This window comes from Phoenix dactylifera, chromosome 3 (assembly GCF_051530095.1).
Source record: "Phoenix dactylifera cultivar Ajwa chromosome 3, Ajwa_hap1_PhDact_Kaust_v1.1, whole genome shotgun sequence".
NCBI classification, from domain to species: domain Eukaryota; kingdom Viridiplantae; phylum Streptophyta; class Magnoliopsida; order Arecales; family Arecaceae; genus Phoenix; species Phoenix dactylifera.
Window position 1 is genome coordinate 54959516 of NC_143192.1, and position 17989 is coordinate 54977504.

The 17989-nt window shown below is 38.1% G+C and overlaps 1 protein-coding gene across 5 annotated transcripts; it reads left to right on the plus strand.

Annotated features, from left to right (window-relative positions):
* The first annotated feature begins 1541 nt into the window (after positions 1-1541).
* LOC103717596 (uncharacterized) lies at positions 1542-17582 on the plus strand. Of its 5 annotated transcripts, XR_015976821.2 has the most exons (16): positions 1664-1772; positions 2133-2211; positions 2312-2825; positions 5047-5221; positions 7100-7183; positions 7252-7493; positions 7585-7804; positions 9870-9949; positions 10032-10116; positions 10845-10976; positions 11071-11184; positions 11272-11319; positions 11855-11939; positions 14504-14557; positions 17003-17187; positions 17272-17582. XR_015976821.2 is itself a non-coding variant. In XM_088719190.2 (15 exons), the coding sequence occupies exons 3-15, from the start codon at positions 2623-2625 to the stop codon at positions 17110-17112; spliced, it is 1632 nt and encodes a 543-aa protein (XP_088575316.1). In that variant the 5' UTR covers positions 1664-1772; positions 2133-2211; positions 2312-2622; the 3' UTR covers positions 17113-17582. The 5 variants fall into 5 exon arrangements, 3 of the variants coding, with proteins under 3 accessions (XP_089785991.1, XP_088575316.1, XP_088575318.1); XR_005507213.3 differs by having other exon boundaries at positions 1542-1772; positions 2133-2825; XM_088719190.2 differs by having other exon boundaries at positions 17003-17582.
* The last annotated feature ends 407 nt before the right edge of the window (positions 17583-17989 follow it).

Consider the following 17989-nt stretch of genomic DNA (forward strand, 5'->3'; position numbering starts at 1 on the left):
AACGAGCGGACGTAACCCCCGCTCCCCTCGTTTAATAAGATCTGGGACACGTGGAGCCCCGATGAGGCCTCCACTTCTTCGGAATTGTGATCCAGTAACATGAAATCGAAAGCGTCCGACCCCGGGTCGCGCCAAACCCCGTAACGGCACACTCATTAATGAGCCAGAAGCGTCGATTACGGAATCGAGACATCGCCTCGACGAGCTCGAGGTCCCCCCTCATTAATCCGCCGTAAAATGATCCTGGCGATTCAAGAAGCATGATGATACGAGCCCCATCATTAGCTCACCGAATAAAGCAGCCTCGAGACGAGGGCGCATATCTCACCATGAAGACTCCGGAAAGCACAAGGGGGCGGGCGAGACCTTCCCCCCAACCTTAGTGACAGATTTTACTTCCCACGTCCGAGCCCCACAAGCCGCTCGAACTCGGAAGTCGGGGGGTAGTGTTGGGGGGAATAAAGTTTCCCCCCAAATGACATAAATGCCCCAGAGAAGCCGTACAACCTCCGACCCCGGACAGCAGAAGTCGGCGTCCGACCTCGGAACGCTCGGCCACGAGACGACCGACCCCGAGACCTCTGACCTAAGAGAAACCCCGATGTCCGAGGACCGTACTCTAACATCCCTCCGGCATTTATTGCGCATGGCCGCTGTAATCTTCCGGCACACTCAACAATAAATGCGGATCTCCGGCTTACTCCACCATTAATGCGGATCTCCGGCTTACTCCATAATAAATGCGCGTGGCTCCTGACATCTACGGATCCCCAGCTCTCCACGGCAAATCGACCCAGCAGGGTCTAGTCGACTATGATAAGTCTCTGATCTCGGCCATACCGCCAACATCAGTGCAATGATTCGCCTGACCGAGCACCGACCTGAACAACATGCCGAGCCATACTACGGCCTCTCCCTGTTACATCACAGGTAAACCGACCCCCGCATATAAAAGGGAGCCTTGGCCTCTCAAGAGGGAGGAACATTGGTACCCCAAAAATTCACTGTTTATCTTCCTTCTCCATACTATTTGCCCCCCTCACTGACTTGACCGTCGGAGGGCCGGCGCCGGAAAACCCGGCCACCGGTTCGTGTGCAGGCACCCAGACAGAGGATGCCGCCCGCCGACGGACCACCGCCCCGCCGTGAGGACTCACATCCGCTCCCTCTCTTCGACCGAAGATTGCCCTCGGGTCCAATTTCCAGCAACAGCTTGCATATAAGGGAGCTCCGAATAAAATTCTTGACTCCAACAATAATTATTTGATGCAATCTATATAATTTAAGTGATCAAATATTAAATATTTATAATAATAATAATAATAATATATTGATACTGTAATATAAAATAATTGAAACTAATGTATTCCAAAAGTTGGTCCGAAATTTTTGAATTTTAAAAAATTATTAAATGTCACCCATTCTTCCCGTCTATAATAGGCTAATAGCCGTAAATAGACAATGTTAGCTGTTATTTATTTATCCGTTACTAATATCTGCAAGGAGCCGTTATAACTTTACGGTTTATCATTTCAGATCGTGCGGTAAGACGGTACGCCCTTGCAGGCGGTTTTTTTTTTTTTTTTTTGAGTTTAAATCTTGAGCTAGGGATAATAATCTATAAAAGTTTTTATTTATTTTATTTAAATAATTTTTAAATAAAGGGGGATCCGGTTACTACGGGCTGCGACCAGTAGCCGTTGGCTTCGATGGAGCGGGAATGGCGCTCTCCGACGAGTCTCTGCGCCCCGTTTCTAGGGTTTTCTTCTTAGGTTCGGTGCTCTCCTTCTCCCCTCTCCCATTCTTGCGGTGACCCGAATCCCTCTCCGATCTTGGAGGGATTCCTCCAAAAGTTTTCCTTTCTCAGTTTTCACCTCCCATGACTTCTCCAAGTTTAGGCTATTTCTTGTCCTCCGTCTCCCTTCTTGTTGGGAATTGGGATGGGTGACATTGTATCGGTTTCTTTTTAGTTTTTTTTTTTTTTTTTTACTTTTTTCTAAGATTTGATCTGATGCTGCCTGTGATTTTGGTTGGTTTGTTGCGTTTGGTGAGATGGATTAGTTGATTTGGTCGGGATAGCGTGTCGGTTTGGATTCTCATTGGATTCGGTTTTGGTGTTTGATTTCTTGAAGGGCTTGTGCTTCGCGTTCGAAGTGGGTTTGCTCTGTTGATTTGGTGTTGCCCGTAGCATTGGCATTTTGATTTGCTGCGGTATTTAAAGCTTTCTGGTTCAGTAATTGATTTGACTTCTGATACTGGGATTGAATTTTTGGAGCATTTGATTGGCAAAATTCAAGATTTTATTCGCCAGGCACGGGAGTTTGCAGAAGGGAAGTTGAGGTTCGATGGTTTGACAGCTCAAGATCCTTTTTTCTGTTCCTGGAAACTGAATTGGTTTGCTTGGTAGTTGGATGGTAGTTGGGAATGAAGAGAGGAACCAAGATTGCAAGATTGTGGTTGGAATTTAGATTCTTTGTTCTATTAATACTCCATGCCTAGAGTTTGTTGTTCGTGTAGCTTGGGTTTGCGGCCACAACAGAATTATCGTGGAAATTTATTACTATTGGGAATCTTGGTTTTCTAAACTGTCAGTCATCTGAGTTTATTTTCTTGTGAGGCCTGATGGATTCAGCAAGGAGTTGGCTTCATAAGTTTCAGCCTAGAGATAAATCTGCAACCAAGAAGAAAGACACGACAACCGATGGAAAGGAAGGGAGTGATGAAGCACCTTCAAATGCTACCAAGCAGAGAGTTGCTGCTGCTAAGCAATATATAGAAAATCATTACAAAGAGCAGATGAAGAACCTGCAGGAGCGTAAAGTGCGGTATGGCTTCTAAGACTATACATGTTTTTCAATCTATTATTTTGAAAGCAATGTAAATAATAATATGACCTTTCCTTTTATTTATCTATCTCATGGATATTGAGTGTTCCATGATTGTTGGGGAATTACAAATTGCAAATTAAACAAAAATCATGATCAGAACAGCTATACTAATACATTTATTTTAAAGTGCAAGGATTAATTTTAAAAAAGAAAATTTTTGTCAGTATATACGAATACATTTTTATTCTCATGTCTGTGTTCTTCTTGTGAGCTATTTAGACCAAGGAATGATGTCATGATGTAAAATGTGACAAGCAGTATGTTAACTGAAGTCATATTAAAATTATGGAGTAAAGAGAATGCTCGAGAGTTAGAAAAAGGGAAGGCAATTAGCCTGTGAGAGTGCTGGCTTTGGATGAGCATCAATATGTGGTCTGCCTACAATTCTGGACCATATATCTATTTGATTGGGAACGGATAAGAAACGTACCCCATAAGCTAGGTTTTGATCCCACCAATTTCTGAATAAATCTGGTTCTCTTCTTTGTGACCCTGCAATTGCCCCAAAAAGCCAAGAAGTATTATTTGGGAATCTATGAACTTTAGAGCAACCTTGTCTTAGTTATTATTTACTTTCAATTTTAAATAACAATGTACTGTTCTGGAATCTATTGAACAACTACGAGTTGCTTCAAAAAGTTTGATAAAAACCTTTCTTTGAATAAAGAAAAGCACTTTGATTTATCAACTTGATTGTAAAGGCTCCCATTTGGGCATTCATGATCGTAGAACATGTATTAGACGAGTATGTTGCATTTTGAAAAAGATGTCATGGTCAGATTAATATTCCTTAACTTTCATGAAAGATGAAATTATAATTCATTTTGCTCTTTACCATCATCCCCCCACCACCGCCACCACTTTATGTTGGTAAATTGTTGGAAGAAGAAAATAACATAGGAAAAGGTATTTTTAAAGGTAAAGGTAGAAAATAATCTAGAAATAAATAAAATAAATGGTCAAATAATATGTATTATTTTATTATAAGTCTCAACATATTACATTTCCTCCAAATCAGTAAGTTGTTATTTTTCTTAAAATAAAATTCTCAAGTCAACTCAACTAAGCCTTAGTTCGAAACTAGCTAGGAATCAGCGATATAAATCCTTTTCCTCCATTCCGCTTGGTTTAGGATCATACTTTTGAGAGATATTGAGATATCAAGTTCTTCCTTACTACTTCTTCTATGCGATTTTCAGTCTACCGCTACCCTGCTTTTCTTTTGCATGTATCATATCACTCTTTCATACCGGTGCATCTCTCGGCCTATATTATACGTGTCCAAACCAGCTAAGTCGTCTTTCTCTCAATTTGTCCTCATTTGGTACTAGCTCCATCTTTTTACAAATGACTTTATTTCTTATTCTATTGTTTCTTGTATTACCACACATCTATCACACCATTCTCATTTTGTCGATACTCATCTTATGTACATATTGTTTTCTAACTACATTCTATACTATCAAGCATAACTAGTTGTATGGCTATTCTGTTAAATTTTTTCTTGAATTTGGCGTGTATTTTATGATCATATAATATCCCGGTTGTACTTCTTTATTTTATCCACTATACTTCTTTATTATGAAGAATCAATCCTAAATATCGAAAATGATCACTCCTAAATTTTCTCATGACCTTTATCTCAATTTCTAATTTTACAAAGATTGCATTCCATGTATTCCGTCTTGGTCCTACTTAACCTAAAACGCTTGGATTCTAATGCTCAACATCGATCCATGAAATGGGCAAATTATTTTTGAAGTAAAATTTTAATTCTTTTTAATACATATCCATAGTAGAATAGAAAACAATAGAAGGTAATAACAGTGTAAAGATTCTGCAATTTTGCCTAGAACAGATCAATAGACATTTAATTCTGGGGTAGAAGACATTTAGTTGGCTCAAGGTGGTTTAGATAGCTACTGATATCTGTGTGGATGGTGAAGTGTTTTTTTCCATAAAAATAATATTTCGTTGTTGAGAATTAGGATTTTATACATAATCATTTTAGCAGCTCGAATTTAGTTTGACAATATCATACTGTTTGTAAATGCTATGAGAAGTAAGAACAAGGATTACACACTAATCTTAATTAATCATCTGCTGATTAAAATATTCTTGCTGTGTTGTGAGCTAACTAAATATACTATGTCATTAGACGTTACAATTTGGAGAAGAAGCTAGCAGATGCTGATCTGTCTGAAGAAGAGCACAGCAATATTCTAAAACATTTGGAGAAAAAGGAAACAGAATACATGCGCCTTCAGAGGCATAAAATGGGAGTTGACGATTTTGAACTACTGACAATGATTGGAAAAGGTGCTTTTGGTGAGGTATATCCCTTTAGAGCTTATATGAGATATGGTCATGTATATCAGATTTTTTGTTTCACTTTTGTTGTCTTAGAAATTCATCAAACTCTCTCTTTTTCTTCTGACAGAACATTACTTTTGTAAGCATTTCATCTTATAACTGGTGGTTGAAAAAAGCCAAGAGTAAATTTCATTAGTATGTTAGTAGGATTAGTTTATCGGAAAAGAGTAAATTTCTTTGTAAGAGTTCTTTTTCCTTTCAAATGTTATTCAAGCCTTGTTCACAAAATTGTAGCATAAATCATTGTATTCTGAATGAAAGCAGTTAATTTAATCCAACATTAACTGCGATATGTCATGCATCCAGATTTCATGCAAATGAAAACATATTTGTGGAGGAAGGTGGGATTTGTATGTTATCCTTGACATGCTTGTTAAATATTTGATGGTTTTCTCTAGTATCATCTCCTAGTTATGTGGATGTTAGTTATTCATGTGAGTATAGTTCGATAAACATGATGTTGATGGATTGTTAATAATTTATGCTTCTGATACTTCTATAAACATGATCAGAATGCTGACATGTTGGCACTTGCACAAACATGCATGCCTGTGCCAACATGCAGAGGCACATGCACTCAAGTAAGAGAATTGTGCCATATATGTTAGAGCATTGGGTTGATGGCTGTGGTTTTTAACTGTTTGCATCTTATTTAGAAAAAAGTTCCAGGTAGAACAAGTAGGATTTTATCTAGACTATCAGTTAATTCACTTTATATCTTCCTAAGGTGGTGCTGCTGTTTGTATCTTCTTTTTTTTTTTAAAAAAAAAGAAAAAACCTACTGTGCTTCATTTGATTTTCTTATTTAGCTTTAGTCTCTATCTCTGCCCCCCCCTCCTCCTCCTCCTCCTCCTCCTCCAATTGTGTGTATCATATGTGAATAAACTTGAACATGCATATGCAGGCATGTGCTATTGTGACATTATAGGGACAGTTTTACCAAATGACTACATCCTTTATAACTATTTTACCCATGGTTCTGTGCCTCACTATTGTCCTTTGTTTACATATTTACATGTTTCCATAGTGCAATGTGTTTTCTTTCTTCCCACAGACATCAATATCGGAATGAATATTTACCTTTGAATTCAATATAACCATTAAGGATGTGTTTTATTGACATCTTGATGCTATATGACTTATTCATCTATTATAAAGATTGATTCTTTTCCCATATTTGAAATTTTTCTGTTTGTATAGATCTTAATGCATGATTTACTGGAGGCTGTTGGGTGAATGTACTACTATGTAGTGTGTAAAGTGCCACTGCAGTTGAACTCCTAGAACATGATTACAGAACCAGCACCGATAAGCCATGCCTTGTATTGTCTAGGATTTTTGGATGTTAAAGGAAATTAACCATGGTTTGCCGAACCGCCCAATTCAGTCCGTACCGACCAAACCAGTGCGGAACCGGCACGGCTCAACCAGTATTTTTGGAGAATGCCGTGAACAGCTCCAAACCTTTGGGGCAGAATCGGTGCAAATCGCTCAGCTCGCACTAGTTTGAACCGGTTCACCTCCCCCCCCCCCTTTTCTTTTCAAAAGGCTTGAAATATAGTTTGCTGAATCGGGATGAACTGCACGGTTCACCCTGTACCGAACTGGTAGCCGACCGGTACTAGTCCAGCTAACCTTGAAATTAACTAATCTGACTTGTACTGGTATAATTTCCTGTTACAAGAGTCTCTTCCTTGTATGAAGTTCAACACTCATGCTACAATGAAACCAATGTCAATACTGCTACATATCATTCTTTCCTTCTGTTGTATCTTTCACAATCAGGCATCCCTTTTGACTCATTAAGATTTTGATCTTATATGAACTTTGTAGTGCAGGTCAGGATCTGTAGGGAGAAGACAACTGGTAATGTATATGCAATGAAGAAGCTTAAGAAATCAGAGATGCTACGTCGAGGCCAGGTTTGGCATATTTTGAGCATGATTTCTCAATGTTCATCTTTACAATTTCATATCAAAATTTTGTCCAGGTCGAGCATGTTAAAGCCGAAAGGAATCTCCTTGCGGAGGTTGATAGCAATTGCATAGTGAAACTTTATTGTTCCTTCCAAGATAATGAGTATCTATATCTTATTATGGAGTACCTACCTGGTGGGGACATGATGACATTGCTTATGCGGAAGGATACACTCACTGAGGATGAAGCTAGATTTTACATTGGTGAGGCTGTTCTTGCTATTGAATCTATCCACAAACACAACTACATTCACAGGTTTGCTTAACTTGCAGCGAATATGCTTTGGAGCCTTCATTGCCCTTTTAAATTTTCTGGAGATGGTAACCTTTTCTTTTGTGTGATTCAGGGATATCAAGCCTGATAATCTGTTACTCGATAGATATGGTCACCTGAAGTTGTCAGATTTTGGACTATGTAAACCTTTAGATTGCAGTAACTTTCCAGATTTACAAGAAAAGGATATTACACTAGGAAAGAGCTATAGTGGTTCTTTACAAAGTCCTTCTTTACCAAAGCGCACACAACAGGAACAATTAGAGCATTGGCAAAGGAATAGAAGGACATTGGTAAACTTCTTACCATCATGTGATTAGATTATTTGCATAACAAATAACTTCTCCAATCAAATAATCTGCAGTATAAGTTCTGTGATAAAGAATAAGGTTTTTGTCATGCAAACCACAAATACAACTTATCTAATGGTTTCCATAACTTGTAATTCTACTTTTTTCCCTCCCTTGGTACATGCCATTTTTAAGGCATCTGCATAGCTAGATATGGCATTCAAATTTTTAAGGTACGGCTTGTTGGTTACAGTTATGCTGGCATGCTTCTTTTATAGTTGGGTAAAGTTTGTCAGTTTTGATTGGAGACATGCTATCAAAAGTATTATATGCTCATGTATATGATTGATGCTTACATATTTAAGAACACACCTGCGTATGCACATGGAATCATAAATGCAGAATGAGAGACAGAAAATGTGTATTTCATTAAATTTTAATCAACCAATTCAATACATGATAGCATCAATCTATGCTTCTTTTTATCTCTAAGACATGTATGGAACAAATAATTGGCCCGATATATTTTGATTTGCTTAAAGCATTTCAATCATTGATGATTTTAATTATAAATTTTATCATGTGTCGATCTTTTAACTTCATAACTATGCCATATACTGCTGAGCATAGAAAGATGGGTGGCAGCTACCATGTACCTGTCTTCTCAGTGTATGCCTTTATTGTGCTAATATGTTGCCATCTAGCAATATGTCAGTAAATTATTCAATTTAAAATTGAATTGCTAACCCAAATTTTGTTAAACATGCAAAAGATCACAGATTTGTTACACCACAAATTCCAAACATTATGGCATGACATTTATCTTATTTACTGAATCAAGCCATTTTCAATCACATTCACCCAATGGTCCCAATCAAGGTTCGCCGTACCGGTACCGAACCCCGTACCGGTGCCGCACTAGTATAGGCGTACCGAGTGTCGGTACGGTACCGTACGCTCGGAACCGACCATACCGACATTGGTGTACCGATACTGGTACCCATCGGTACGGATACGGTACGCTCGGTACCGACCGGTACAGCGAACCTTGGTCCCAATCTTTATGAAACAGAATTAGCAACATATATATGCCATATAATTTGATCTTCATGCCCTTCTGAACTATTTCCTGATAAGTGTTTATTACAGATTTCCAGTTCTCATTGACTAGCTGTGTTTGTCTGAAATATTTGGACCGGCCTTCTTATGGACTGATTTAGGCCGGTTGATCTTGTCAGCATCTCCGATATGTTTTGGTCTGGTCAGACCTATGTGCTTTAGGCCTGTATTGGTTTTCTGGACCAGTTTTGCCTGAGTCAATCATCTTAGGTTAGTCCAGCCTGTTGGATCAGGTCTCAACTATCAACTCAGACACGTGCTCATAGGTCTGGTGTGCAGAATTGACTTTGACTGAACTCAGACTTGCATGCAATGATTGAGGGAGCAGTGGCAGGCACAACAACAACAGATTCCCCTTAAACCGCCCATTGATTTTAATGTCAACAACAGGCAGCCATTGACATGTAGCCAGATAATTGTCCAGCAAAGCGGCCCACCTTTTTATCTAGCAGCTGGGAGGATCGGTGATCAATAAGGAAAATTCCTCATTAAAAACTGACACAAAGTTAATCCTATATTTTGTATCCTTAACCCTCTATAATCAGTTAATTTGGTATCAGTCTTCCATGTCAAAAATATCTCTGCCAACTTAGAGCCATTCAAATTATGAATCAATATTCCATGTCAAAAATAACTCTTCCAGCCTATAGCCATCCAAATTATGACGACGACTCAGGGATGCTCAGATATATATATATATATATATATATATATATATATATATATATATATATAGAGAGAGAGAGAGAGAGAGAGAGAGAGAGAGAGAGAGAGAGAGAGAGAGCAGAAATCACACTCAGATTTTCAAGTAGAAAAAATTATGTACATATGGTATGTGTATTTTCAAAAGCTGTTGTTAACTGTACAATTTTGTGGTTTTACGGGTGCCTAGGATCTGAATTTTCTTCCATTATCTTGTTTCCCTGAAATTTCCACTGGAAATCTACAGGCATACTCTACTGTCGGTACACCTGATTATATTGCTCCAGAAGTTTTATTGAAGAAGGGTTATGGGATGGAATGTGATTGGTAAGTCTTGTTTTTGGCATTTACTATTCATTCCAGGGCATTGGATATCTTTAAGGTAGAAACAATGTTTTTTCTTATATAGGTGGTCGCTTGGAGCCATCATGTATGAAATGCTTGTGGGTTATCCTCCATTTTATTCTGATGAGCCTATGGCAACATGTAGGAAGGTAATGTGAATTTATACTACTATACTAATAAAAATATTGATGCTCATATATGTTGTTTTGAAAAAAGATTCAATATCTGTTGAATTTAAGTATCATGATTGTTGTTTTATATACTAATAAGTCACTGAAAAGTTTATTTCCTTCTATTTATTATTGTTGTAATAGCTAATGGTTTGAATTGGGTATTTACCTATCAATTCCTCATGTTTTCGTGAAAGACCACTTTCTGTTTTCAGAAATTTTTAAACCCCTATGATGAGTCAGTGACTCATTATATTTTTGAGGCATTACATTTTGGAAATAAAAATGTTATAAGGTGGAAGCGTCTATCATACTTGAGTTGAACTGCCCTCATGTTTGAATCTTGAATCTTTAGATGAATATAGTAATTTAGTGTTGTTCTCATGCATAAACCTTGAATATATCCATTGTCTACACTCTACACCCTACCAGAATATATATACGTATGTATGTGTATCATGTTTTAATCCATATTCTCTTATGACTTATCTATATCAGCTCTAATGAGATTTTCTAGTTACTGAAGTTTCTTTTTTAGAAAAAAAACTTTTGTAACATATCTTTTATAAGTAGTGGTATGATATCAGAAGTTTATCGACGAAGTAATTGGACATCAAAGATCATTTTACCTATACAGATCTTGTTAGCACAATCTCCTTCTTTTCCATAATAAATTTATTTTGCTCTATTTCTAATGATTCATACAGATAGTAAATTGGAGAATGCACCTAAAGTTTCCAGAAGAAGCAAAGCTATCTGTAGAAGCGAAAGATCTTATCAGAAAACTCTTATGCAATGTCGACCAACGGCTTGGCACAAAAGGTGCCAATGAAATAAAGGTTGTTATTGTGCTTTCTTTTAATTCTGGACCTGTCCAAGTGGGGTCTCTACAAAGGGTCTTTGTGCTTACCTTAATTTTTCTGGCAATCTTAGGCTCACTCTTGGTTTAAAGACATTAAGTGGGACAGATTGTACCAAATGGAGGCTGCATTTATACCTGAGGTTAAGGATGAGTTGGATACACAAAACTTTGAAAAGTTCGAAGAGGTAAAGTGTCTACCTAAATGGCTCATTTGTCTGATAGTCTTAAGCAATCAATATAGAGCATTGATTTTTATCCTGTGTGCATTGCAGTCTGGAGATCAGATTCAGACTTCATCAAAGTCAGGCCCATGGAGAAAGGTAAATATATTTATAGGGATTTATTTTTTTTTTATGTTAGCTGCTTGCATTCTTTGCTTTCAGACTTTGTTCAACATTTTTCTTGATGCATATATCATATATATCTATTCATTCATTCTAGTTTTCAGGATTTTGAAAAGTATTCATTAAATATATGTCACAATTGCAATATGGATGCACAATTTTAAGGATGAAAAAGTGGCTTAGTTATGATCATAGAATATTTGATATTGTGACTCAGAACTCAGAAAAAGGTTTGTCATAAAACTGTGAATTAGTATGCTTAGAGTTCCCCCCTCATCTTAGAGGTTTAGCGGATGAATATATAATATCGGATTAATTTGCAAAATAGCATATTGACACAGTTTGTTAGTCCCCAAGTGGGTGTAATGCTAGCCCTTCATCATCGTATTGAGTGCCGAAGCATAGTTTGTGTTATCTCAGATTTAATGATGCTGAACTTCATGTTTTGTTGATGTTATCCATTTTGATATTTCAAGTAACACTTATCGTGACTTCTCTTTAATTCCTTCAGATGCTTTCTTCAAAGGATTTGAATTTTGTGGGTTATACATACAAAAATTTCGAAATTGTCAACGATCATGAAGTGACTGAGATAGGTATGCCTGTTTATCTTTAACAGTATTTTACTTTGTGCATATCCCTACTGTCCTAGCTTAAAAAATGTTTCACTTCACCTTGTTCCCCCTTATTATGTGGCTCGTGTCAGGTTTTGCGCTGTTATACTTGTGTTATTGCTATTATTGATGCAATAGTTGCAAACACTCTGTGCAAGGACTACATGCCGACTGGAAGCACCTGACCTAATTGCTATGTTGATTACTATTATCAATAACTTGAGATTTTTGAGATTATTCCTATAGAAGTTTGCAGATCATTATTTTTGATACATTACCTTTCCAGCAAATAAGTGATCCATGATCAGGAAAAGGAGAACACATGACAAAATGAAGTATATAACAGGCAAAAAAATATAGTTTTTCAATGCATACATAGCTCAAATTACAAATTTGAGAGCTGATGCTCAGGTCTGCTCCTTCCTGAGTATGTAATTCAGGAATCAGTTCCCTTTTTCCTAATGTTAGCATAAAAGTTTAAACACTGTAGGATGCTTTAGGTGGCATCAATGAGCCTTAAGGGCCTATTAACTGATGGAGTAGAATGCAATTAAGAGTACTTCCTGGAGTGATAATGATCATGGGTAGCTTGAAATCAACCAAAAATGGAGAATAATTTAACTAGATATTAATTATGATAGCTTGGATTGTGTTAAGGTCCAGGAAATTGGCAGAATCACTTGATGCTGCCAGTTTCTATGCTTTATTTTGGGAGAGGAATTGTAGAATAATCAAAGAGAAATCACTCAAATGGTATAGGAAAATATACTTCTGCTCTGGAATGAAACAAGCAAAATATTCATGAGAGTAGATTTTCTTAGTTCATTTATTTAGATGCAATTCTTATTGTTAGTGCCTTGGCTAGCAGTTTTCAATTTTGTTGGACCTAACTTTACAGCCTTAGACTCTCTATGGCAACAAGTTTGTATTCTCTTTCTAGAACATGTCCTTGCTAAGTAGATTATTTTAAGCCTTTGAAAATTGACAGCTATACAGGGTGAGAATTTGAATATGAGAATCAGCTCAATTTAGTCAGGGTGAACAAAGGTAAGCATTTGAGCACCAAAATCAGGCTGATTTATTCGGGATTCAGAGAGAGAGAGAGAGATGCATATTCTGTAGTTGACTTAGGTATATAAACATGGAACATGTGAGAAGGGTGACAGTGAAGCATATGAACCATCAACTTGATGATGAGTCTACTTTGTTCTGAAGAACTAACATGGGCTTGATCATGAAACTATGTGAATAGATGGTAAATAATGGTGGATCTACAGTTTAGGTCACCAGGAGCATCAAAATTAGTGTAGTACGTGATCTCGCTGTCATATTTTGATTAGAATTGTAATAAAACGGGAGTTCTTTTAAATGCATGGTCGGTGGAACCGTCCTGAACCGTTCGGTTCGAGACGTACCGACGGCAAACTAGGACGGTTCTGGCAACCAAAATAAGAAATTGGTAACAGAGAGGGAGAAGGAGAAAGAAAGAGAGGAAAAGAGAGAGAGAGAGAGAGAGCAGGGGAGGGAGAGAGAGAGGAAGGAAGCGAGAGGGAGATGGAGGTCGGCCGGCAAAGGGTTGTGGAGGGCTAGGGAGTCGTGCGGAGAGGTGGAGGAGGGGTTCTGCCTCCGGTTTTCCTATTTCGAGCCGCTCCAGTTTTTCTATTTCGTTCGAAATAGGAAACCGGAGATGGAGCCCCTCCTCCTTGCGACTCACTAGCCTCCACCAACCTTCTTTCTCCCTCCCTCTCTCCCCCTTCTCTCTCTCTCTTTTCTTCTCTCCCATTCTTGCTTTTTCCTACCACCTCTACATGTCGATACAGGCCTGACACGAGACGACACGGGGGCGTACCAACATGTGCCGCCAAGCAACTAGTCTGGACCCCGGTTTTGGCACAGCAGTCCTTGTTTAAATGTCTTAATTTACAGTTTTAGGATGTTTAATGTAAAGTTTTACGATCAAGAAGACTTGTCTTGGTTTCTCTTATGTAACCAGTTATTAATGGTGTTTCTATAATTATCAGGGTAGGGATCAACTAGCAGCTACCTGTAGTTTGGAAAGGTTCTGCTGGTTGGCAGATAAAATTCTAGAACCTCTTGGAAGATGAATTAGTGAAAATGTTTTCTGCTCTGACCATAAGAAGTTGCTTTGGCATTATTTTGAGGGTCCTGATAGAATTTTAACTACTCAAGGAGTTGCCAACTAGCAAAGAAGCAATATTTAGTATAAAAATTCAGTAGTGGTTTACTTCTTTAAGCTCCTATCTTAATTTGTTTTCTTTTCTGCTTATAAATTCCATTGCATAAAATTTAAACACTAACAACACTGAAGGAGATGCTTAGGTACATAGCTTTCCACTTGGTTAAGATTTTTCACCCTTCAAGTCGGCCCCTTGAGAAATTGTTCTTCTGATCTGCATCAGTTTAACGGACAATGGATAGTTTTGAGAAACTGTATATTGTATTGCAACTGAATACTTTTTGAGTGATAGAGCAGCATATCCCTGCTTATCAGTATCTCTGACTATTAACATCATTTTCTCTTGCAGCTGAATTGAAGAAGAAGAGCAAGTCAAAGAGGCCAACTATCAAGTCTCTCTTTGGTATCATCTGCTTTTCCTTACATCTTAGACATAATTTATCACCCTTGCTGGTGTTTAGGTCATCCATTGACATTTGAGGAAAACTCACTCAAACTTCATGCAATCCATGAACAATGCTTTTATATTGGAGGAAAATGAGCATCAGGGCTCAATTATGTTCATTATATAATTCTATTTCCATAACAAGTTTATTTAGAATTGCACTTCTAACTACATCTTTGATTATTTTTAAATTTCTGTCATTAATATATTTAATACTAGATCCAATAACTTATTGTAGAAAATGCACTATTTAATTGCTACCATTTTCCTATGCAAGATGTCCTATTTGTGTGTGTGTGTGCGTGCGTGTGTGTGTGTGTGTGTTTTGGGTTTGGGGCCGGGGGTCCATATGTCAGGAGTATATATGTCCCTCTGAATCTCTGCTGCCATGATTTTTAACCTTTTGATTGGACATGTTAGTGAAACAATTTTTTTTTTAATATTAGGGATCTCTTATTCCATATTTTTAGGAGTTATTTATTATGGTCTCTTTCGTTGTAAGGGAACTTGTGGGAATAAATGGGGGAAATATTTTCCTTGGACAAGGAATTTTAGGCATGCTTGGTACTACTTCCTTTTCTTCTTCTTTTTTCCCTGTTTTTAAAAACAGAAAAACAGAATTCAAGGCTGAGAATATGTATGCTAGGTTGGTTTTTTAACTTTTGCTCATATAAATGATTTCTCTTTTGAAATTGAATTCCTTTTGAAGTAAAAAATTTTCACTTTCGATATTTTGCAAACAAAAATTAGAATATAAGTCGCCTCCAATTCTTTATTGCCATAGTGTCACTACTCTCCACCACAACTGCCGCCGCCCCCCCCTACTGCTACCACCACCACTACTTTCATCAGCATTGCTATTACAACTACAGCCATCACTACTTCCATCAACATCACCACTATAATAACTGCCACCACCACCGCCACCAAAAAATTGTTGCGGCTATTATCACCATTGTTTCCACTACTACTACCATCACCTTCTGGTGTTGCCGTCACCACCTTGGCCATACCTATAACCACCAGCTACCACAGCCATCAATCTTCCATGTTGTGATTACTACCTTGATCACAGTGGTAATAGTTACCACCACCATCTGCACCATCCTACTACTGCTATCACCACTACCAACATCTATTGTGCCGGTACTGGGCTGTGTACTGGTTACCCGGCAGCACGGGTTGGTACGGCCCTGCGTCGTGCCATGCCAGCCCAATACCGATACAGTAGAGGTGGAGGAGAGGGAGAAGGAAAAAGTGGAAGAGAGAGAGAGAGAGAGGGGGGGGGGGGGGAAGGGATAGGGAGAGGAAGGAAGAGAGGCTTTTCCTCTTTTCCCTTCTTCTCCCCCTCCGGCGACGAGGTCTCAGTTTCGATAATGGAACTATCCATGACCACTACCACTGCCAATCTATGACTGCCTGCCACCTGCCATCAACACTAACACCATTTAGCTGCCTCTGTCCGCTATCTGCCACCACAATGGCAAATGCTGCCTCCACCTCCACGATCACTGCCATAGTTTCTAGCACCAATCTGACCACCACCGCCAGCACCATTGCTGATCCACATCTCTGCTGCCGCTGCCACCACCAAACATGTTCTAACTCTTACTAATTTAATAATAAAAAGTCTGACTACCAAATGTTTTCTTGTTTTGAGAATATCAGAAATAGAACAGATGGTAACATAAATAATAGATGAAAAGAGAAGATTGGAAATAATGCCTGGCACAACATTAGTTTTCTACTTTCATTTGCTGAAAATCTGTTGGTTCCTATGAGGGAAAAACAACCTCTAAGCTTTGGTAAACTTGAAGTTTTTATTTTCTGGTTTGATCTTGGAGAACAAGTATCTATCGTTTCAGAACATAAGGATTTTATTTTCTGAATTCTGTATTTTCCTCAAAAGAAAAAAAGTATTGAGAAAAATGGTCTCAGTCTCTCTATCTTGGCAACCAAACACCCTTATTGATGAGAGAGAGAGAGAGAGAGAGAGAGAGAGAGCATTTTCGTAGCTAGGCCCTCCTGCCTATCATAGCTTCTTTTGATCTTTTAAATTGTGAGTCTCATAAAGGATTTACCGAGAAGGCAGAATGCATTTTGAGATAAAATGACTCTGGTTTGTGAACGGATGGAGTCTTAATCGCAAACCATGAATAATATCTACAGAGATTGTTTCATTTACTAGCAGCAATAATGGAAGTAATGGACCTATGTGATTGCTTGGGAGAAATCTGATCTCATTTTTTGGTGACTGGGTTATTGATGCAAAGTAGATTGGATGCTACAAGGCTTTATTTTTCAAATTACTGAGCAGGAATTTTTTCAGGAGCATTTTCAAGCATAGATGTCTAGTTTGCTATGACTTGTTTTGCTGACCTATCATGTCATTAATTGTTCCAGAATCTTCAGAAACAGAGGATCAACCTGGGCAATGTGTTCAAGGGAGCTTCCTCAGTCTTTTACCTTCTCAGCTAGAAGTCTCAAAGAGCCAGAAGTTGTCATCTCCGTAAGTCCTGTTGATCTCTATGGCATCATGTGGCTCAAGGACTTTAATAATCATCATCAAGAGTAACACATACATCTCAGTAAGTACAGTTCTTATTGAACTATTTAAGGTGGTATACTTGAGGCAACTATTTGCACAAGAGATTGAGCTTTATGGCATGCAGTGAAATGGTTAAAGCAGCGGAGAAATCAGAGGAAGTTGGAGGTTGAGTCATGCTTCTTCCATGAGGCATATGTTCCTGATTGTATCAGAAAGTTGTAAAGTTTATCCTTGTGAAAGCAAATATCAATTTTTCGTTTTACGAATACAACCAATTTTTCTGTATTCTTTGTCAATCTGTTATTTGTATATAGAATATTCCACATACTTCATGTATAATTGTACGTGGGATAGCTTATTGTCGGAAAACCTAGTAGGAGCTCTCGGAGTAAATTGGTCATTTTGATTAAATCGTCAGATGTTATATCTTTATCATAAGATGTGTTTGGTTGAGACTGTTTAGATCAACTTGAGGGATATTGCCAGCATTGGTGGTTTGGCCAAGTATGTTCTGTTTTGGACTCATGCCATGGGCTAGTGATTTAGCAGGAGGGACATGTACCATTTTCTGGTTTGACCTTGCGAAGGCAACTCCGCTATGGAAAGAACAAGTCTACCCTTCTTGGTCGATGCCCGAAGAAACCGTTAAAACTGATGAATGATTTTTACACAACAATTTTAGCACTCATTGTTCTGCAGGCATGGGTTGAAATTTTGTTCAAACCTGGTGACCTTATATGTTATCGCAACCAATCCACCGAGGTCAAATTCAAGATGTGGAATCAACATATAACCTTCTCTCACAACAGGTTGTTTCCTTAAATAAGGACTGAAATTTTAGA

Coding starts and splice junctions, on each gene's coding strand:
- LOC103717596 (XM_089929865.1), top strand. CDS start 2,623: ATGGATTCAGCAAGGAGTTGGCTTCATAAGTTTCAGCCTAGAGATAAA. Junction 10,117..10,844: donor CTATGGCAACATGTAGGAAG/GTAATGTGAATT, acceptor TGATTCATACAG/ATAGTAAATTGGAGAATGCA. Junction 14,558..17,002: donor AACTATCAAGTCTCTCTTTG/GTATCATCTGCT, acceptor TAATTGTTCCAG/AATCTTCAGAAACAGAGGAT.